The 23,380-nt window shown below is 38.4% G+C and overlaps 1 protein-coding gene across 1 annotated transcript in view; it reads right to left on the bottom strand.

Moving 5' to 3' along the window:
* LOC111151981 (exocyst complex component 4) overlaps positions 1 to 23,380 on the bottom strand; it is a 722,606-nt gene that overhangs the window by 646,350 nt on the left and 52,876 nt on the right. The window contains exons 4-5 of the mRNA XM_022510235.1: positions 19,410 to 19,594; positions 8,574 to 8,683 (exon numbers count right to left, since the gene is read on the bottom strand). Of these exons, the coding sequence (XP_022365943.1) occupies positions 8,574 to 8,683; positions 19,410 to 19,594 (295 nt within the window). The remainder of the gene's footprint in view (positions 1 to 8,573; positions 8,684 to 19,409; positions 19,595 to 23,380) is intronic.

Below are 23,380 nucleotides of genomic sequence, written 5' to 3' on the forward strand. Positions count from 1 at the left end.
TCAGTCTAACTTCTAATGCTTGGCATAGAATAATGCTTTGCATAACTTTCACTTTGTCTCAGTCTCATTCCTTTGATAACGGACCCCAACAGTACCTTTTACTCAAGCACCCATGGGACATTCACAAACACTGGTCATGTATTGTTACAGAGAAAATGTAAGTTCCATGAAGTAAAAGTATTCCAACAATATTCTCTGAACTCAACGCAAAAAAAGCTAGAAAGGATTAAGAGAAAATAAAATTCTTCTGTTAAAAACACTGTATCAAGGGGTGCCTAGGTGGCTCAGTCAGTTAAGCGTCTGCCTTCAGCTCAGGTCATGATCCCGGGGACCTGGGATAGAGCTCTGCAGCCATCAGTCTCCCTGCTCAGTAAAGAGTCTGCTTCGCCCTCTACCTCTCCCTCTGCCCCTCCCAATACACCCCCAACTCATGCATTTTCTCTCTCTCCCTAATAAATAAAAAAAATCTTTAAAGACAATGGATTTTTATTGAATACAAATTGAAATGAGACAATATTTTTAAAATGATAATGGAAACATTAAATATCAAGGAATGAAATGCATTTAAGGTGTTGAGAAAAATTCTTGTCACTGAACACTTTTATCAGTAAAACTGAAAGAAAATATATGATTTCAATGTCTAGATCAGAAGAAAAAATAAACCAAAAGAAAGCACAAAGAAGGAAATAAAGATAAAAGCAGAAAATGAGGTGGAGAACAGAAAAATGCCCTAATCAATAATCAAAAATACTAGTTATTTCTTGAAAATTAAAAACAAAAAACAAAAAACCCTAACACAATAGACAAACCACCAGCTATTCTGATCAAGAAAAGGGAGCTAGTGCAAATAAAAAGACAAAGAGAAAAGGAAATTTCAAAATCAGAAGAAAATACTGATCTCTATATAGATAAAATTTGAAAAATTAAATGAAATCAATAATTTCCTAGAAAAACACACATTATTAAAATTGATCCCAACAGAGACAGAATGCTTAAAGAGAACAATCTACACAGAAAAAAAGAAAATTAACAAAAAGCAAAAATATGAAAAAGTATCAGATCCAAATTTTCACAGGGAAATTCCCTAACCTTCAAATATCAGAGAATCCCAATGCTCCATAAATTGTTCTAGAGCACTGAAAATGATGAAAAACTTCCCAGTTACTTTTATGAAGCAAATTATTATATTGAAGGCAAAATCCAGTATGATTTAGACAGTAGGCTAATATCCTTTATAAACATCAATGCAAAAACTCGAAGTAAAATATTAGCAAACAGAATTTACCCCCACACTGAGAAAGTAACACACCATCACCAAGAGGCATTATTCTAGGAAATGAAAAATTGGTTCAATATTAGGAAATCCATTGATATGTAACAGAGTAAGAGATTTAAAGACAAAACAGAAAAAAAGTGGATAAAAGACAATGACAATTCACAAAAAAATCAAAATGGGCTTTAAAATTTCCTTACAGAAAATTGTTCAAACTGACTCATAGTAAGAGAAATGTAAATTAAATAATACTGTGATACCATTTTTACCCATCAAATGGGCACAAATTAAAAGGTCTAACAACATAATTTGGCAAGGCTGTGGGGAAAACAAGCACTCTCACACACTCGCGGTACAATGTAAGCTGGTACAACTCTCCTGGGGAATTTAGTCATACCAAAAAAATACGTATGGCCTTCTCTTTTGACTGAGCTATCTCTTCTAGATGTTTACCCTAATGATACACCTCCAACATTATGAAAATACATATGCACAATGTTATTCATTACATCACTACTTATAAAGGCAAAATATGGTAAACAATCTATATACCCATACATAAGAGTGTGGCTGAACTATGATAAATCACCATAATGGAGAAGTATACAAGGGTTAAAAAAAATAGTAAGAAAGCTGGGGCACCTGGATGACTCAGTGGTTTAAGCCCAGGGTCCTGGGATCGAGTCCTGCATCGGGCTCTCTGCTCAGCGGGGAGCCTGCTTCTCCCTCTCTCTCTTTGCCTACCTCTTTGCCTACTTATGATCTCTGTCTGTCAAATAAATAAATAAAATCTTAAAAAAAATAGTAAGAAAGCATCATCTATATAAACTAAAATAGAGTGATTTCTAGGATATAAAGTGAGAATAGCAAAATATAAGAGAGTATCTAAAGTAAAATTCCCCTTCATGGAACATTTAAGAAGAAACACAGGAAAAATAAACGAGAAACTCATGAAACTGATTAACTACAAGGCATGGGTAGAAGAACAGAAAAATGATTAGCATCCACTTAACTCTCTTATAACAGTAGTAAAGAAAAGGCCTAACAAAAACCTGGCAAATGACAGACAATTTATAAGAGACCCAAATGGTTCATATACATGCAAAGATTCTCAACACCTCTAGAAACCTCAGAAATGCAAACTAAAATTACAAACTAAAATAATAAAAACACAGAGCCTATCAGATTTGTGAAAATCCATTTGCAAAAATTAAAAGTCAAACAAAGCCAATTTTAAGGGAAAGAAACAGAGAAACAAAAGCTCTTGCATAATTCAGAAAAATCTATATCAGTACAATAACTTTAAAAAGCTATCTGCAGGGCGCTTGTGTGGCTCAGTCAGTTAAAAGTCTGACTCTTGATTTTGGCTCAGGTCATGTTCTCAAGGTCATACAATCAAACCCAGTGTTGGACTCCACTTAAGAGTGTCTCTCTCTCCCTCTGCCCCTCCCCACCTGCTCTCTTGCTTAAAATAGTAATAATAATAATAATAATAAAATAAATAGCTACTTGGCAAGTGAAGTTTAAAATGCACAACATTCCTATACAGATACAACACACATGGCCCCCAAAGAATAGGGCTTCCTCACTTTGGAGGCATTGTGGCACATACAGAAAATAACAGTACTTACCCAGCACAACAAGAATAAATGGGGATGGCTGCATGTAGCTAAGAGAACTTGCCTAGACATTCCAATTGCCCCAAGACCAGACTGGCTACACCAACGGCTGAAGGGTTCAGTATCTCAGATATATCTACAACCCATTCCCAAGAGATCAGTAGCTGAGAAACTCTACAACAATACTCACTGCTATAAGTTTCCTAATAATGAAAAACTGTAAACTTATAACTTGTCTATCAATAGAAGAATGGATAAATTGTGATTATATAATAAAATACTACACAGTAGTTAAAATAAATGAGAGCTACAGCGTAACATAAGAAAATCCAAAAAAGTGCAATGTTGAGCTCAAAACCCAAGTAGTAGAATGATACATATATGACACAAAATCAGTAAATTCATTAAATTATATCATTAAACTTAAGTAAATATGTAAATTAAGCTACACAATTTACTTACGCCCTAAAATTCTCAAAATAATATACTTTATATATATAAACAAACATACACAATATTATAACACTTACATACACATATATATATATATATAAATGTAAACTATACATATTGTTTCTGTATTTACAAATACACAATATATATACATACATACACACAGTAAAAGTATGCAAACATACAGGAAAAAGATATGGAACAATTTCAAAATAGTAGTTACCAAAAGGGTAGAAGAGAGAGGAAAGGAATTGAGGAAGAATTCATGCATTCATGGGGGGGTTTCAACTGTACCTATAAAATTTTTTTTAAAGAATCTGAGTCAAATCTGGAAAAATACTAAGATTTATTAATCTAGAAGGAAATACATAATGATGGTTATATTCATCTCCTATTCATAATAAATAAATGTATTTTAATTAAACTCTGGCCTTGCTTCATTTTTACATTTATAAATATCTGAACCATTAGTTCTATTTTGCCTCCCTTATATATAGTCCTCAACTCTATTTATGATTAATCATAGAAATCAAACAACATATTTAATAGCAAATGAAGGATACTTGAGGAGCAACTGATTTAAAATGCCAAGGGAGGCCCCAACCTCAGGACAGAAGTACCTCAAAAGGCATCACATTGTTGTGGAGAACTTTCACTATTCTAGACATGTGAGTTCCAAGAAGAAAAATTTCATCTCCTTTTATGTTAGGATTCATAGCTCCCACTCCATGTAGAGAGAATTTAAATATCAAATCCTAAATTTTTAAGAAAAGTATCAAATCCCAGAACAAGATTTTATGAAATAAAATACACATGAGAAAACAGCAGCAAAAGAAAAACAATAATTTAATTTGTGCTCTCTTTAGGTTTTATTGCTTAACCTATGCTGGTACCAGAAAGAAAGGAAGTAAGAAGTCCAGTTTCATTATAGTTACATTCACAGCAATCCCAGCAGGGGCATGCATAAAATGAATAAAGAAGCCACAAATGAAATGCCTGTGAACCCCGGGAGTAATTGCTCAGTCAAAACGTTCCAAAGGCAGTTTGCCAAATGAAAGGACATACTGGGAATCCAAAAGCTTAAACCAACATTTTACTACAATTATTGGCTTTTCTTCATACTTCTCCCATCCTTTTACCTAAGTTATAGTTGAATTACTACATCTAAATTAGACATTAGTTTCCCGTACATTACAAAATACTGTGACTGATGAGAAATAGGAGAAACACTTGCAAAATACATCACTTACTCATTTAGAGTGGGAACAGCATGAGGCTACCTTCCAGCAATTACCATCTGGTCAACCTGTACCGATCACTCAACCTCTGTGAGCAGAATATATTTATAAAGTGAGTTTTAAAAATACCTGATTAACTAGAGTGTATAAGCAATCTCCTATATTTACTACACAAACTGCCTATTTATGTTTGTGCTTAATTTTTAATATTTCACATTTGCATATTTTTGCTTATTAGCTGGTTTTATTGATTTACAGGGGTTCTTTATATATTCTGGATACTTAACCTCTGTTGGATAGATGCCAATCTTTCCATGTTCTATGGACTCTTCTGTAAATTGCCTGTCATTTGCTCGATTCTTTAAGAGGCCACTTCTTTTCTTCACTAATGTGCAGGAAAGCTAAGTGGATGCTAATCATTTTTCTCTCACTGAATTTCTTGCTTCTGCCAACCTGTGCCTTGATTTTACATATTGTAATTAAATTTTTAATTAGATGATACATACACATTTACAGTTCTATACTTTTATAACTTAAGTATTTAACAGACTGAAATAGGAGAGATACAAAAATAATCATCAGATAATGACAACAGTACCTGCCATAACTACCTCACAGGACTGCAGCCATCAGTTGAATGATGGATTATGCCTTACAAACCGTAACATGTAAACTATAATGGAAAATCTCACAGAAAAGTCACTCACACCTCTACCTGTAAAGAAGATGTTTGAAAAAGACTCATTTGCAAACAATCAAAATTCTTGTTTAATTGGAAGTCCTCAGGAATCACCTCCAACCTAAATTTAAGGCACCCCAATAAGATCTGTTCTATCTGGGGATTCCCTATTGGAACATCTGCTATAAAAAACATCAGTTCTAATGGATTACACCCTCCATCCTGCTATTTCACAAGATGAGAGGGGAGTTTTAAAAGCCTATGTTAAATTTCCTGCTGAAAATGACTATTACTTTCAAGGATGACTTGCAGGGCACTTCACAGATATACTCTTAGGACTTACTGTTCATTAAGAATAAGAAAATATCTGCCCTTTATTTATAGAGTATTTCATCAGCCTCACACTTTTATATATACTTGGTAACATTTTATGCAGTTCTCTACATAATTTCCATCTTCCTCATTTACATAACCCCCTTTAATAATGTGACCCAGATTAATATAGTCCTTAAGACTGAAACTGCAATGATTTAAAAAGACTTCACACATAATTTTAAGAAAGTCAAAATTTTACATCTTGGCTCCTCAAGATAACTAGTGCAGAATGTGGTAAGCAGAATGACTGTCCCCAAAAGATACCCATGTCCTAATCCCCAGACTCTCTGTATATGTCTCATGGCAAAAGGAGACTTCGCAGATGTGTTTAAGGCAAGGAGCTTGAACTGGGCAGAGTAGCCTGAATTAGCCAGGTGGAATCAATCCAATCACTCACGTCCTTAAAAGAGGAAGGAGGCAGAAGAATGGGTCAGAGAGATGTGACACACTGTCGCTGGTTTTGAAGAGTGAGGAAGAGGGCAATAATCTGGGAAAGTAGCAGCCCCTAAGAGCTGCAAAAGGCAAGGAAATGGACTCTCCTGTAGAGCCTCCAGAAGGAACAGAGCCATGCCAACATCTTGATTTTAGTTCAATGAGACCCATACCGGACTTCTTTAAAACTGTAAGATGATAAATTTATGTTCTCATAATTTGTTGTGGCAACAGGAGAAAACTAATACCCAGGGCATCCCTAGCTTTTTTGCAAGAAAACAAACCGGTTAGAAGAGCATATTCTGGAACCCAGATCCTTACTTGAAATCACAGCGCTACTCCTTGTCAGCTGTGTCAACTTAAACCAATTATTAACCCTCTATGCCTTGGTTTTCTCATCTGTAAAATGGAGCTATTGTAATAATAGTACCTACCTACAGAGATTCTTAAAGGACTGAGCTAATTCATGCAAAGCACTTAAAATGTTGTTCTACATAGGGTAGGCACTAAACACATTATTGCATTTCATCAGTAATATTTCAACCATCTTCTCTTTTGGTCACCCACAGAAAAATGACAAGACCAACAGCCTTCAACAGAGAAAGAAATGAGCCCTTCTAAAAAGAAAGGTTTGTAGCTTAGGTACAAGCAGTCCCCATGATGGTCCCAGCGCCACTCAACTACCACTCGGCTCTTCAAGAGTCTTCCCCAATAAGGAAGGAACAGACTCCCAAAGACAAAGTGTTACCATGAACTCCATGAAGTGAGAAATGCTAACTCAACTACAGGGCTTGACAGAAAAAGTACCCATCAAAGAGTAAGCTGTCTTATTAAAAATAATAGATGTAGCAAAATGAGTTTCTACTGAAATTTGCCATAACCGGCATTTTTTCGACTTACTTAGTATTTACACAGTGCTTTTCATTTGCAAAATGCCTGCCCTATCATTTCTTTGTAAATAATTAAAATTTTTATTTCATTTGGCCATTGACTCGGCAACAATGACTTCAACTGCTATAACCAGGCTAAGCAGTGATGGTTCACGCTATAAAAACACAAAGATAAAACAACTGATAATTTCTTCTAGAGGAAGAGGTAAATTACAAAAGTATAAATGTATAATGTTTCATAATTCCATGCTCTACAACAGCTCAAAGCAGTGTCAAAATTCAAAAGAATAGCCATACTACGTCACAAAGAAAAAGAAAATTTTTAGCTCCAGGAAGAGGCTTGAGTACAAACCTTTGAAGTGTCACAGTAAACGTAAATGTTCGGAGTTTTTTGGTTTTTTGGTGTTTTTGTTTTTTGGGGTTTTTTGAATCATTAAGTAAACCAAGAGTAAAATCTATTACAAAAGAATTTCTACGCTTTTCCTACAGTAAAAGCAATAACCCTAAAACTTAATTAAATGATATTTTAAAAGGTAATTAAATATGCCCCAGCAACAATATAAATAGTCAGGCTCTCAAAAGAAACACTTTCAATTAGTTACACAAAATGTATTGACTGACTCCAAATTTTTTTTCTGCCTTTCCACCTTTTCATTATTTCAAGCTCTACAGGACTATAGAACTAGAAAAGAACTATAAGAACTAATTTACACCTGCAAAGCCAACAATAACTGACATTCCTCATTCCTTAAAAGGTACTGAGACTTTAGCTATGACATGAAGGGACCCGTAGGACAGCTCACAGAAAAAAATCCCATCTCCTTCTCCTCAACCCAGTGCTGCCATAGATGAAGACTCTTTGCAGAGGCCCAGGCCAAGCTCAGCTGAACCCTCTGACAGGGCAGGTCTGAGCCATTCCAGAAGAAATCCCCTAAATCTGTGTTCAGATTCAAAGCATACTCTCCCTCTCCAACTTTAAATGCAGGCCAAAATGGCTCTTATTCAACAGAATAAGAGGTAGCCCAAGAAGAAACACGGCTAGTTTGTGGATATGACCTCAACGTACATTGTATGTGTGTGCGTGCACACCCGTATGTCAGCACATGTGGAAACAGGGAGGGCACTGGAAGACACAAGGTCTCTGTATAGAGGACACAGGATCTAGAGCAGATCTAGAGCACTCAGAAGCTCTTAAGGACCAGAGAGCGCATGTAACTTGTACAGCAGCTGGGTAAAAGCTGTCAGAAACAACCGAGGTCATGAGGGGTTGGGGCGGGTGGAGGGATGGCAGCGGGTAAGACTCCCTGCATCAAAGAGCATTCAAATTCAACTTCAGAAACACAAACTGTGCTGGTCAAATAAGGCCTAAATAGATCTGGATTTAGGAGACGGGCCAGATTCAGCTGCCAGTTTTCAAAGCTGATAATGCAGCAACAGGCCCAACCAGTCGTCTTCTATCTTACTCCCTCTGATGGTGGCACAGAGCTCACCAGAGGCTCCAAGGCACTAACCTCAGGACCTCCCAGGCCTGAGCCCCCAGATTTCCCCAGGTCTTTACCAAGGAACTACAACATTATGAAAAGAAGGTGCATGGCTAAAGAATTAAATACTTACCACTTGAGCTTCCAGGAGTAGAAAACTGAGAGGTATCAAGGAATTTTCGAGGCGTAGGAAGGTTTGTAACATCAATCAGAGGAACGGGAGAAGCATCTTTTATAAGGGAGCTGAAAGGGAAAGGTAGGTAGTTACCACTTTCTCCAAAACCCCACTACCTGCTCATCCCTTATCCCTTTCGTTTTGGCATGAGCCTTCTGTACACTGATGTCAAGTGTCTTCCAAGTGTCTTTCCAGTGGTGACTGTACAGAGACGGGTACAAAGATGTAGTCTAAGGGTTCCAAGAATTCAAATTTTTGTCTTTTTATCTCAATGCTAGCTGGGTCTAAAAACATTAGCATAAATATATTCTGGATCATCTGGATGACTGCCTTACCACCAAATTATGCCATGCAATTTCAGTACCCTCCTCTGTTCCTATATTAAGATTAATTTATCAGCAAAGAAAGACCACATGTGACCATATCATGATAACTGAACTATAGTTTAAGTATCTAAGCTTTGTTTAACTTGTGTTTTTCAAGCTGGAGTTTTTTATATACTCTGGGAGTTCACTACATTTAGTTTTCTTTAAAAGAGGCTCACTGGGACGCCTGGGTGACTCAGTCGGTTAAGCATCTGTCTGCCTTCAGCGTAGGTCATGATCCCAGAGTCCTGGGATCGAGTCCTACATCAGGCTCCTTGCTCGGCAGGGAGCCTGCTTCTCCTTCTGCCTATTCCTCCCCTTATTTGTGCTCTCACTCTCTCTCTGACAAACAAATAAAGTAAAATCTTTAGAAAAAGAAAAAAAAGTTCATAAATTTCATCAAGTTGAGAATCATGACAATAAAAGATGATTTAAGGAACTCAAATAGGTTAATTCAGTATTTGATTACCCATTTCACCTTTTCCATAAAGGCCTTAGCAACTCATCTTAATGATTAACTTTAGCATCTCCAGAATAAACACATTAATTTTAAATGACATAAAGACTATAAAAAACAATTAAATTTTCAAGTTAATTCACATTTATAGCCATCTGGTAAGTGAAAGAAGTAGGCAATTCCAACGCAAGTCAAACTTATGCTCTACGCTCAAGAAACTGAATCATCTACAGGGTGCCTGGCTGGCTCATTCAGGAAGCACGAGGCTCTTAATCTTGGGGCCAAAAGTTCGGGCCTCATGTTGGGTGTAGAGATTACTAAAAAAAAAAAAATAACAAACTTAAAAAAGAAACAAAATCGTCAAATCACATTGTAACTAAAACAGAAAAGCTTCTCTAAGTTCCAAGGGTAGACAGGTCAAAGCCGTAGTTCTCACCTCTTTCCTGTCCCATCAACATCAGGAGCCGTAGCTGCCATGGACGTGATTCTCACAGTGGTTTGTAAAAGGTGGGCGGGCAGAGGGGGGAAGCGGGGACAAGACTACAACTTAAGGAAAGATTTCTCCAAATGGGAAAGACGTTGTACATTTTGAACACCGGCATCTGCACATCCCACAGGGACACAACCCCACCTCCCTCCCACCCCTCCTTTCGGACCCACAGCGCTAGGTAAGCATGTATTTCTGATCTAATAAGCATATGCATGTTCTTCAGAAAACTGAGAAACAAACTTAAGGTTGAAGGCAAAAATCACCATTTAAGGTTTATTTTTATCAAGTGCCAATAACATGTGAGCTATTGTCCCGGGCCTTGAGGATAACGGACGGTTAATGAGGTCCCCCTTCTCACTCACTACATGGAAGAAGGGATCACGACACTATCAAGCAGGCAGCATCTCGGTGTCCGGCACAGGGCTCAGAGCTGAGGGTCCAAGTATGACTATGAAACGACTGAAACCAAACAGCCTATTTCCAACTGCTGGAATCACCTGCAGACTCATGCGAAACCTCAAGCATAAGATATAAAACTAACAAAAGTAACGCTTACCTAGAATTAAACTGACATAGTTGCCCATCATTCTTTTCCTCCATTATAAGGCTGTTTAGCTCCTATTTACGCATAAACTATCTTAAGAAACAGAGTCTTCAAATCCACTGATTCGTCACAATAGTTTGTCTATTTATAAAGTCAGTAAGGTCACAGATTTACCAGTCCTCCTTTCCATACTGCCCACCGCTCCATCTCCGGGCTTCCCTCAGCTGCCTCACCGCGTCCTCTGACCTGCACGCTGCTCGCAACCGCCCGGCGAGCTCCATACCCCTGTCTAGCCTGGATTCACAAACCCAAGGAGACGGAGGATCATCACGGACGTTTACAGTGCTGCTACTCACTAGTAAGAAAAAGTTCATTTCAATTCCAAATGATAGGAAAAATACGCAATAAATATTTCTATAACAAAAATGGAGAAGTTTGGGGCGCCTGGGTGGCTCAGTGGGTTGGAGCCTCTGCCTTCGGCTCAGGTCGTTATCCCAGGGTCCTGGGATCGAGCCCTGTATGGGCTCTCTGCTCAGTGGGGAGCCTGCTTCCCTTCCTCTCTCTCTGCCTGCCTCTCTGCCTACCTATGATCTCTGTCTGTCAAATAAACAAAATCTTAAAAAAAAAAATGGAGAAGTAATTTTTGAAGCATTGGTCCACGAAGGTATCAGTTAACAGGAAAGTTCAGGTACAGAGCTGCATTACAGTCTGCCATCCTATGAATGAAGTCATACAGGGAGTGCATATTTGTGTGCGGTGATATGTGTATTTCTGTGGGTATAATACAGACTTCTATAAACACAGATGTGCACAAGCCTCACATTAGATTAAAACCTACAATTATTTTCTCAATTTTAACCTAAAAATATGTTTCTGTTAAATACAGGGTGGTAAATGTCTTGCCATTTTAACTCTGAAAAACATAACCTACTGACTTTATTACCAGAGCCAGAAGGGCCCTTACACTCCATCAATAAACTTTTAGAAAGTCAATTTACCGCAAGACTATTTTCATAGACTCATCTCTCTAAAATTTTCCCCTGGGCTTCAATTTTCTCCTTTGTGAACACCGACCCAAAGGCAAGTAACTCTGGAAATGACTTTTGGTTTTTCTCTTGTTCCGTTATGAAAGGACTTAGTCTCCGGAGTTCAAGAGAAAGCCGGCACACCCACTCATTTAGCTACGACAGACACGACACAACGGCAGGCGCTATTACGGAATCCTGCATTCAACTAGTGTGCACCTCTGTTTCCATTTCTGAAGAAACAAAGCTGAGCATAGATGGGTACCTCCAAAGGGTTCTGAATCTCTCTGAGGAAGTATTTTTGAAAGCAAAAAAAATAAAATCAAAATTAGCTGTTCTTATCAGGTTTGTAATTAATTTGAATGCACTGAACTCCTTTATTTTGAAAGAAATATTGGTACAAGTTATTGTTCTTTTTAAATATCTATGATTATAAGTTTTTATTTTAAATCCATTTAGAGTCATTCGGAGCTAAGCTGTACAAGGACAAGTGACTACATAAAATACTTTCTGGCATAAGACCGCCCCCCCCTTGCCTCTGACAAATCACTAATTGCTTAATTGTGATTGAACAAGGTTTGTTATTTACTAACCACAGGGTGGCAGACAGGAAAACCACAAAGCAAATTACACCAAAAACAACCCCTATTCACATAATCCTATGGACCTTCTGACTATTAACTACCCATCCATCTGGTAAGGATCTACCTCTTCGCGTTTGACTCCAATAGCCATGAAAGGTTTGGGTTTTGTGGGGTTTTTTAAAGGATTAGAAGTACTAACAGCTTGGGGCACCTGGGTGGCTTAGTGGGTTAAAGTCTCTGCCTTCGGCTCAGGTCGTGATCCCAGGGTCCTGGGATCAAGCCCTGTATGGGCTCTCTGCTCAGCAGGGAGCCTGCTTCCCTTCCTCTCTCTCTGCCTGCCTCTCTGCCTACTTGTGATCTCTGTCTGTCAAATAAATAATTAAAAAAAAAAAAAAAGAAGTACTAACAGCTTATTAAACATTTGCTTTTTAATTAGAATTCATTTCTGTTCCTTCACTTAATAATATGTCCAAAATTCACAGGGGCAGCTCCCTTGGCTGATTTTATCATCAAACTAAAACTTGACAGAGGAGAGTTGAACTTTAAGTTGTAAATCTAGTAATGAATGGATTCACCTCTATAACCCCAACAGCTGGCACGGTACCTGGCAAAGAGCAAATGTTCGTAAAAGTTTGTTAAATCAAACTGAGCTGAGAAATAGCTGTCAAAGATAATATGCCCTTACCAAGAAAATTTAACTGAATAATGAAACAGGAATGGCTGGCAAAGTAATCCTCTACAGTTCTAAGTTCTGCATACAGAAAGAAAAATGAATGATTCAGAGGGTATAAAAGTCAAAAACAGTCATGGTCTCAAATGACAGATAAGAGTGAAGACATGTAATACAAAATAAAGTAAAACTAAAATCCAGGCAAAGAGGAAAAAAGAAGAAAAAAACTGAAAGATACAAAGAAAACAGACATAAAAAGAAAAAACTTAAGAAGACAAAATAGGGAATAAATAACACAACAAGGTCAAGCACGCTCTTCACACCCCCTCCCCGGACAAATATGGACACCAAAATCCATGGGGCTGAAATTTTCTCCCCCATGAGCCAAAGAGCACCCAAGGAAACAAGGTCAAATCAAGTTTTAACCTGGGATGCATGAAGGAAAAGGATGAACTTAAAATAAACTTTTTATTGACTTTATCAACTTATAAAGATATTATAGGTTTTTAAAAAATATTAAGAAAATAAAAATAATCTACTAATATAATTACAGTCTAGTGCCTTTCAAAACATTTAACAGAAAAGCATCTGTCCATCTATCCCTGTCCCCCCCTACACATACACACACTCATACCTACAGAAATGTACACGCTTTCTTTTCCAACCTTATTTGGATCATCCCATATAGAATTTTAAATCTAAATTTCATTTCAGCAGTAAGCATTTTGCCATTTCACTAAAAATGATCTTTGGGGTGGCTCAGTTGGTTAAGCGTCTGACTCTTGGTTTTGGCTCAGGTTGTGCTCTCAGGGTTGTGAGAATGAGCCCTGCTTCTGGCTCTACACTTAGTATGGTGTCTGCCTAGAGCTTCTCTTGCCTCTCCCTCTGCGCTTTCCATCCCCCACCACCGATCTAAAATAAATACATCTTTAAAAAAATAAAAATAATCTCCAAAAGCATCACCAATAATTATATTACTCTTAAAGTAAAAATACATGCTTATGATGAATACATTCATAGTCCTAAGGTATGAAGGAGTCCTTCTTTCCTATTTCCCACCCACCATTTCCATTTCTCATAGGTAATTCTTTTGATCAGTGTCAGCACTCCTTCCAGGAATTTTCTATAAACACAGAAACATCTACGTCTACAAATAAAGGATACATAGTTAAGTATGGGTCCTCTCAATTCTTACACAAATAGGATCATCCTGTATATACTGTCTCTCAGTTGGCTTTTTTTGGACCCAAGAATATATCTTGAAATCTTTCTCTTCATTTAAGAATTACATTGCATTGATATGCCATAATTCATTTAACGATAAACATGTAAGTCCTGTATTTTTGTTTATCAATATCCTTTATCCTTTGTTTATCAAATACCCTTATCAAAAACATTTCAATGAATATCCTGTTACATATATTTTTTATGATACAGTACTGTATTTCTAGGATATGGGCCTCCTCCACACACATACAAAGCCTCCTCCACACACATACTCTTCATTTTTTCTACTGGTAGTAAAGTTTTATCATGTGATTTTAAAATTGACTTAGATTTTTTTTGTATACAATAACACATAAACATCTAAATTGACCTTCCTTAGTCAAATGTCTCAATACCAATTTCTAAATAGCCTTCATTCCCTCTACTTACTTGGATTATTGTTTATATTAAAGTCCCCCCCCAAAAATATATTAAAGTCCCATACATCCTGCATCTGTTTCTAATTCTGTTTGGCTATACCAATCTGATTTTCTATTTACATACCTGTATGTACTGTTTTGATTAGTTTTAAAATATATTTTAATATTAGGTAAGAAAGGCTTTATTATCTCCCTTCAATTTTATTCCTTTTTCTTTTCAAAAGGTTTTATTTAATTGGCGATTCACAGACCTGTACCCCTGGGCTAATAATACATTATATGTTTATTTAAAAAATAAATAAATAAATAAAGGGTTTTATTTATTTATTTGATGGAGACACAGTGAGAGAGGGAACACAAGCAGGGGGAGTGGGAGAGGGAGAAGCAGGCTTCCCACTGAGCAGGGAGCCAGATGTGGGGCTCAATCCCAGGACCCCAGGATCATGACCTGAGCTGAAGGCAGATGCTTAACAACTGAGCCACCCAAGCGCCTTCCCTTCAATTTTTTAAAAATAATTCTTATTCATTTATTCTTCTATGTGAACTTCAGATCTAACAATTTCAAAAAACCCAACTGGGCTTTAACTGGGACAGATCTCTTTAATGGAAGGTCTCCTCATTTATTTAGGTCTTGTTTCATATCCTCCAAATACCATTTTTATTACTTTTTCCATGTAGCCATATAACGCTTTCTTATTGTGCCTACTAATTGTCTGTTTCTACTTCAAAAATATCCACTCTTGGGGCGCCTGGGTGGTTCAGTGAGTTAAGTATCTGCCTTCGGCTCAGGTCATGATCTCAGGTCCTGGAATTAAGCCCCAAGGTGGGCTCCCTGCTCAGCAGGGAGTCTGCTTCTCCCTCTCCCTCTCCCCCTTCCCTAACTCATGCTGAGTGTCTCTCTCAAACAAATAAATAAAATCTTAAAAAAAAGAAAAGTCTACTCTTTATACAGATGTGCCTTCCTGTGATTTTTTTGTTTTCTCCCATAGTAGAAATGTGTTGGATGTTTATGTGTTTCTTTTTGGATACCAACAATTGGAACAGTCTTTGCAAAGACCCTCCATTGGCTGGGTCGAAGCCGAAAAGAGGGCCCAACATCCTGCTGTAGAAGTTGAAAGAGGCCAGACATGTCTCAGGCTCAATGAACTGCATGTTTTCACCAAGGACTCTGAATCTTGAGGGGTAAGGACAGATGCAGGGACATTTAGAGATCACTGAAAAATCCAGCAACTACAGGCATGGTGACAGGAGGACAACAACCCCCCCAGACCCTTCCCTGGGGCTTGTCGATGGTGTTCTGGATGTAGTCGGCTGCTTCATCTCTCCTGGGTTTTAGAGCCTGATTTCAAAGCCTTCCTTCCCTTAGACTCTGTGACCTACCTTACCACTTTCCACTTAGTTCCTTTCCTTGTTTGACTTATCAGGATTGATTTCTGCTACTTGCAAGCTAGAACACTGGCTAATAGACCATCCTTTGTCTGGAGAATATTTTATTTGCTTCTCCTCTCATGACTTTCAATACAGAAATCCTTAAACACACATATCTAGGTTAATAAATATGAAATTAAACATTTCCTCCCATTATTCAAATCCAGAACAAAGTCTAACTCATCCTATATAAGAATTCAGCATTCCTTTTTCTCTCCTGCCAGTCGAAATTTCCCAGTTTGGAACTTAATGTCGAGAGACAATCCTGTGTATTGTAGAGTACTCTTTGACCACATAGACCTTTGTCAAAAATAGCTTCAGCTTATATTTTTGATCTCATAAAAATATGTCAGTTATGTAAACGCAAATTTACATATTTAATGATGTGTAGTTCTTATAGTAATTTCAACCTACCTACAACTTTATTGTTCTCAAGTTGCTGATTTTGGTTTGTACCATCTTTGAGTATTTTTCTTAGGAAAATAAAAACACTACTTCTTTTTGTTGTTAATTTATATCTCAGAATGTCTCTCTGCTGCCCATGCTTATTAGTGTCCATTTGGCTGGATATAGAAATCTTTGGTCCTAACTCGGCCCCATTCAACACTTTGTAGACTTTATTCTGCTGTCTTCTGGCTTTTCTTGTTCAGAAAATTCTGGTGATCCTGATTTTTGCTCCTGTTTATCAGGCCTAGGTTTAACTGTTTAAAACAGAGGACTTAAAATAGCAATGGCCTGAGTACAATAAAAATTTTTCCCTCCTCTCATATAAAAGATGTAATCCATTTAGGAATACATAGGAGGATCAATGCTATTAAGCTGTTTAGGATGGGCCTTCCGTCCTCAAGGTCACCTAGCATTCAAGATGGCTTCATGGCACCAATCCATGTCCTTGACAGGAAATAAAGGAAAGCAAGTGAAGGGTTAAAAGAGTGAGTATACCAGTTTGGCTGGCACCTTTAAAGAATTTTCCTATGAGCCCTGATTCAAAAGCTTGCAAGCAAAAGTCTCACCCTTAGCTATGTAGCATGATGGGAAATATAGTCTTAGCTGCTAGGAACAAAATGAGAGTTGTCATTAAAAATGAAGAACGAGTGAATGGATATCAGGCAGGCAAATAACTATCTCTGTCACAGAAGATAACAATTTTTCTTCCTATTCTGTACAGAAATTTTTAAAAATTCATGAAGATTTCCTGATCCCATCGAAGACTAAGTTTTTTCATTAATTTCTACCTTAAATCCTTTTGATTTGCAGATCAAGGCCTTTTGGGTTTTTTTTTAAGTAGATTTCTTTATATACACTGTAATTATTCCTCTATTTCTCTCTGTATTCATTTGCTAGGGCTGCCATAATAAGGTATCCCAGACTGAGTGGCTTAAACAACAGAAATTTACTTTCTCACAGTTCTGGAGGCCAGAAGTCCAGATCAAGGTGGTGAGAAGGGTGGTTCCTTCTGAGGACTCGGTCCTTATGTTGTAGATGGTATCTTAGCACTATGTCTTCATGGGATCTTCCCTCTGGGCAAGTCTGTATCCTCTTAGACACCAGTCATAGTGGGAGTAGGGCCCATCCTAATGACCTCATTTTAACTTCCTTACCTCTTCAAAGATCCTATCCCCAAGCTTAGTCACAGCCTGAGGTCCTGGCAGTTAGGACTTTAGATACCCCAATTTTAGGGGAACACAATTCAGCCCCAAACACTATCATGTTAGCATTGTTCTACAGAACAACTAAAATCACTATCCTCTACTATCTATACAACTAAGATCTTTCTATCATCTTGTCTTTTTTCCTCTTTATGATGAGGAAATTGCTCCCTCCTTATCACTGAGCCAATTCTTCTCTCTAATGCTTTAAACAATGACTGACTTTCCCTACTTTATTTCATCTGTTCTTAGATTTTGCTCATGTTCTAGTTAGTTCTTTTTGTATCTCTACCAATTTCATTCTTCTTGCTCCCTCCCCATCCACCTCTCACAGAAGCTATATGCTTGTCGCAAACAACCACAAAATCTCAGTTATGTTCAACAGGCACGTATTTTGCTGGCTGGCTGATCCAGGCTAGGTAGCTCAACAATCTTAGCTCAGTGCCACGTGGCTCTCCTCTGTACCTAACGCCATCCTGACAAGAGTCTTTAACAAGAGGGTATGCTCCCTGCCACGGGCACATTTTGAGCCCCTCCTTGTGTCACATGCTAACAGTATGAAAACGTATGACCCCCTCCCCCGCAAAAAAAAAACCCCAAAACAAATCAAAGATCATATACTTCTCCCACTACAGTGGAAGAAGAAATAATAATTTTGAATAATCTAATCTATTACATCATCCTGCATCTTTTAGAGAACTCAAGGTTAAGCATCTTAAATTTTCATATTTTGATTTAGAAAATTATTCTTTCAAATAAATGCTCTGAGACTTTAAGGTAATGCTTATTTTCCATTATGTTACACAGTATTTTCACAGGACCCAGAGTGGTTTGGTTTTTGTTTTTGTTTTGTTTTTTTTAATCCTTACATGGGAAGCAATCGATTCAGACCTGCTATTTGCCACCACACACTACAGAAGGAATTTCCTCAGCGTTGGCCCCCACCTAACACTACTCTCCACCAAGGAACTAACGTTCTATCCAGATCCAGTGTTGAAGTCATGTCTCAGATACATAACCCTCAGGTCAATTTGTGTGCCCAGCAGAAGATTTTCTAGTGCCCAAATGCAGGAAATAGATAGAAACTTCGCTTTCCGTCAGAGCCTTGAACTAAACTGAATAGGACAGGACTTCAGAGACTTCATCCCCAGCATGCACTACTTCCAGCGCTCCTCTTGTCCGCAGCTGGAGGAAAAAGCACAAGCACCTGTATTCTGGCAGACACTGCTGCAAGTGCCTTCTTAAGAGATCTTCTGACTATTTTAAAGGAATGTTAGAAAGACTAGGACATGCACAGCTGTCTGATATATGTTAGTAACGTCAGTATTCTACTGTCTTAACTGTCTTAAGATCTAGTCTTACTCCCTGCCAGGTCTAGAATAACCTAATGAATTTCTTGAGTCCACACCCAGGCCCTTAAGTATAGGCCTATGCTACCATCAGCCCAGGGATAAAAGGAAAGCGTTTGCTCTGAAGCTCTCTTGAACTACTCTAGAAAGAAGATTGTCTTAAGCAGAGCACAACCCTAAGTAACAAGGAATCTTTTAAGTCCAGTTCAGACACTGCAACTCCTTCATTATGCTGAACGTACCATACGATTTAAGCATCTTTTCTCTTCCTTCGGAGGTATGCCAGAGTATCCCTGATCCAGTAAAAAGGCCCAGAGTAGATGTTTCTTATCTTTACATAAAACAACCATAATAAATGTACAACGAAGGAATGAAGAAACTTCGGATGTCAGCCTTTCAGAATATGGAATACTTGCTATTATAAAACCATCTTATAGCTTCAAGGACAGTATGTTAAAAAGTTAAAAAAAGAAAAAAGGCAAAAGCAAGAAGTAAATCAATGACCACAGTATTCTGGGAAACAAATAACATTCCTTATAATTCTGTGCTGCCACGAGACACCGCAGCCGGGAGCCCCTTGAACCAACCTCACTCTCCCTTTCTCCTTGTTCCGCTGCACGACCCGGCTCGTGGATCTGATGTACAAGTGCCGATGCAGCTCATCTATGAGAACCAGGTGGAGGTTCATCTTCTTGCTGTGAAGCTCCAACCTAAGGTCACTCAGTCCTTCCACCTGCAGCAAGGGGCCCTCCAAGGACTCGACTGCTGACACCTGCACAGGAGAGGAAAAAAAAAAAATGATTAAGTAGGACAACGACCTAACTGAGCCGAATTAGAAATAGGAAACTACTACTGTTGGAGACCTTCTTTTATGAGACTCTGAGACTTTCAAGAGGAGACTTGATTTTAGAAAAATATATGACTGTATTTTTTAAAGGTCTGGTCAAAAATGAGTTCCTGAGAACCTTAGTAACATATATCAGACTTCGAAGAGTGTAATATGGCTAGGCCTCCTACTTTTGCCTTGGGACGCTCTAAGGTCTAAAGAGAAATAATGTTGACGAAAACAATCCTGTAAAACAAGAAGGCATCTGAAGCGCCGCAAAGACGTACATATTACCTGTTCCCACACATACTGCCTGTTAACAGACACAAGCTAAGTGACCCTCCCGATTAAACCGTATCATCCATATTCTCATAAGAGGTCCACATACTAATGATTTCAATCAGCTTTTAATCAAATGTGGCTTTTTTTTTTTTTAAGATTTTACTTTCTTAATTTATTTGGCAAAGAGAGAGAGAGACAGGGAGAGAGGCAACACAAGCAGGAGGGTGAGAGAGGTAGAGGAAGGCTTCCTGCTGAGCAGGGAGCCTGATGTGGGGCTCGATCCCAGGACCCTAGGATCATGACCCGAGCCAAAGCAGACGCTTAACGACTGAGCCACCCAGGCACCCCAAATTTAGCTTTTTAAGACTAAGACTAAGTGAGAGCGCACTGCATAAATTTTTAAATAATTCCCATGGTGCTCATGAGTCAGAGCTTCACTGGCTTAAGTCTCCACGCCTGTCTACACATAGATACAAATCTCTCTCACTCTTTCTAATATACACACACACGGAGGGAAATGCATGTGTTACATGAATGCTACAAGGAGAAAATAGCAGTCCTCACCTCTCCTTGGCCTGATCCAGTTCGAAAGAAGAAACAGGATATGAATGCTTAATAGGAGATAAACTATGGAGACAAAAACACTCCTGGTGTAAAGTACAATTTGGGAGATTTTAAGACAAAAAAGACTGGATGAATAAAAATAGCGTGAGAATGCCTACAACGAATGAAGATGAGGAATTCAGGGAGCCTGGAACAACTCACTCTGAAACGAAAGCAATAACTAAAAAGGAAAAAAAAAAGCAAGTATTATATGATCCCATTTATCCATGTATATAAAGATTATATTTGTCTTTCTGTAGAGATTTTTAAGATAGATTTGTTTATTTATTTATTTGACAGGCAGAAATCACAAGTAGGCAGAGAGGCAGGCAGAGAGAGAGGGGGAAGCAGGCTCCCTGCTGAGCAGAGAGCCCGATTCAGGGCTTGATCCCAGGACCCTGGGATCACGACCTGAGCCAAAGGCAGAGGCTTAACCCACTGAGCCACCCAGGCGCACTAGATACTTTTTTTTAACATGGGGCCTGAACTCACACCTTAGATCAATACCTGAGCTGAGATCAAGAGTTGGATGCTTAACTGACTGAGATACCCGGGCACCCCCAGATATATATATATATTTTGTTTTTTAAAGAAAATAACAATGTGAAGAGTGTACTCTAGGTACTATTCCTTAGGAGAAAAATAAAAGCAAGAGAGAATTACAAAGAATGTAATAACAATAGCCATAGTAGTAGTAGTGATAATAGGAAAGAGAGAACTACAAGCTGAACTCAGAGGGAAAAGAGCCCTACCAAGCTCCCCAAAGGGACTCCTGTGCTATGGCAATTCCCTACCCAGGTTATACTTGTAAATATGCCTAAAAGGTACAGATAAAGGTAATAATGAATGACACTTCAGGGTAAAAACAGTAAGTGTAATTAGGGATATAAACATGCATTCGCCTACGTGTCAGCATGTATAGAAAAGCAAGAGAAAATAAGAGCCCCGAACCATACCAACAGTCCAGAGTGCTGACCACTGACCCACACCAGTACACACGGTCATTTGGGAGCAGCCAGGCAGCGAATACAGAAAGCCTGGAGCCGCCGAATACAAACTGGCCTGAGATGGGGAGGAAAATGCAAAGGCTTCCCCACAAACACATCGCTTGCTTTGTGATGTGCTATAATCAGATGCCAGTAGCAAATAAGTTTCCTTGAGTTAACTGAGAAAGAATGGAGGCATGAAAAAATGACAAGCCCTGGGCCAGCTCTGTCCCCTGCAGCCTGCTAGTCCATTTTCATGCTGGCTGGCAACTGCCTCTGGGACAAGAGCCCCTGGGCCGCATGCGAGCTGCCAACGATTCCAAATGGAAAAGCAGCCTCACAAAATGACCACTGCATCCCCAAGGAGGAAAAACAACAACAAATTCATTTACACGTATGCTCTAAAATGGATTTTAACTCGGGTCTCTAACAGAGAAAAGAGGATGCATTAACCTTTGGTGACATCGAGATCCAGAAAATGAAAAATAATTTGGTAAGCCACTGGCCCATCATGTAGCCTTATCCCTTAAGGTAATAAAATCCAGCTGAGATATTTAAGCTTAAAAATCACCCACCGCACATCCACGCTCAATCTGTTTGTAGGAATTTATATGTGGATTTTTAACCCAAATAGTTCATGTTCCAAATACAAAATTATAAGATAATGTCAACTTTCAAAACCCACTTTATTTATATATATATATATATATATATATATATATATATATAATGTTAAGCACTAACCACAGTGCCTGGCACATACTGAGTGCTCACTGAAATTAGATTTTTAACAGAATCTATTTATTCTGTGGATGAAGCAACCTCACAAGGTGGGGCACCTGGGTGGCTCAGTGAGTTAAGCCTCTGCCTTTGGCTCGGGTCATGATCTCGGGGTCCTGGGATCGAGTCCCGCATCAGGCTCTCTGCTCAGCGGGGAGCCTGCTTCCCCCTCTCTCTCTCTCTCTGCCTGCCTCTCTGCCTGCTTCTGATCTCTGTCTGCCAAATGAATGGATAAAATTAAAAAAAAAAAAAAAAAGAAAGAAAAGAAAAGCAACCTCACAAGGTGTTACTAACATTGCTAAATGCAACATTTTCAGTAAAGTATTGTTTGTTCATAGAACCATTATAACCACTTAGATGGCAAACTTTCTGAGTATGTTTTCTGGACCCAAAATACAAGTACAATTAATATATATAATCAAGAGTACCATAAGAATTTCAAAGACTTGAAAACCTTACCACACGGACGACAGAGTAGTCTTATTTTTATATGAAAATACAGTGCTCTAATTTTCTGGCCTTCATTTATTAAAAGCTGTAATTATGAGACCTAGGCAAGGCCACTGTCCTCCCCTACTCTAATCTCACTAAGTGGTACTAAAAGTGATTTTAAGAAAATAGTTGTCAGAAGACGACATACAAACAGCTAAGAGACACACGAAAAGATGCTCAACGTGACTCGGCATCAGGGAAATACAAATCAAATCCATGACGAGATACCACCTCACACCAGTCAGAATGGCCAAAATTAACAACTCAGGAAACAACAGATGTTGGCGAGGATGTGGAGAAAGAGGAATCCTCTTACTGTTGGTGGGAATGCAAGCTGGTGCAGCCACTCTGGAAAACAGTATGGGGGTTCCCCAAAAAGTTAAAAATAGGACTACCCTAAGACTCAGCAATTGTACTACTAGGTATTTATCGGAAGGATACAAAAATGGTGATTCAGAGGGGCACCTGCACCCAAATGTTTACAGCAGAACTGGCTACAATTGCCAAAACATGGAGAGAGGCCAGATGTCCTGAGAGATGAATGGATAAAGAGGATGTGGTGTGTTTATACCATGGAGTATCACTCAGC

The sequence above is a fragment of the Enhydra lutris genome, unplaced genomic scaffold, assembly GCF_002288905.1.
Source record: "Enhydra lutris kenyoni isolate GAN:26980312 unplaced genomic scaffold, ASM228890v2 scaffoldscaffold27, whole genome shotgun sequence".
Taxonomy (NCBI): Eukaryota; Metazoa; Chordata; class Mammalia; order Carnivora; family Mustelidae; genus Enhydra; species Enhydra lutris.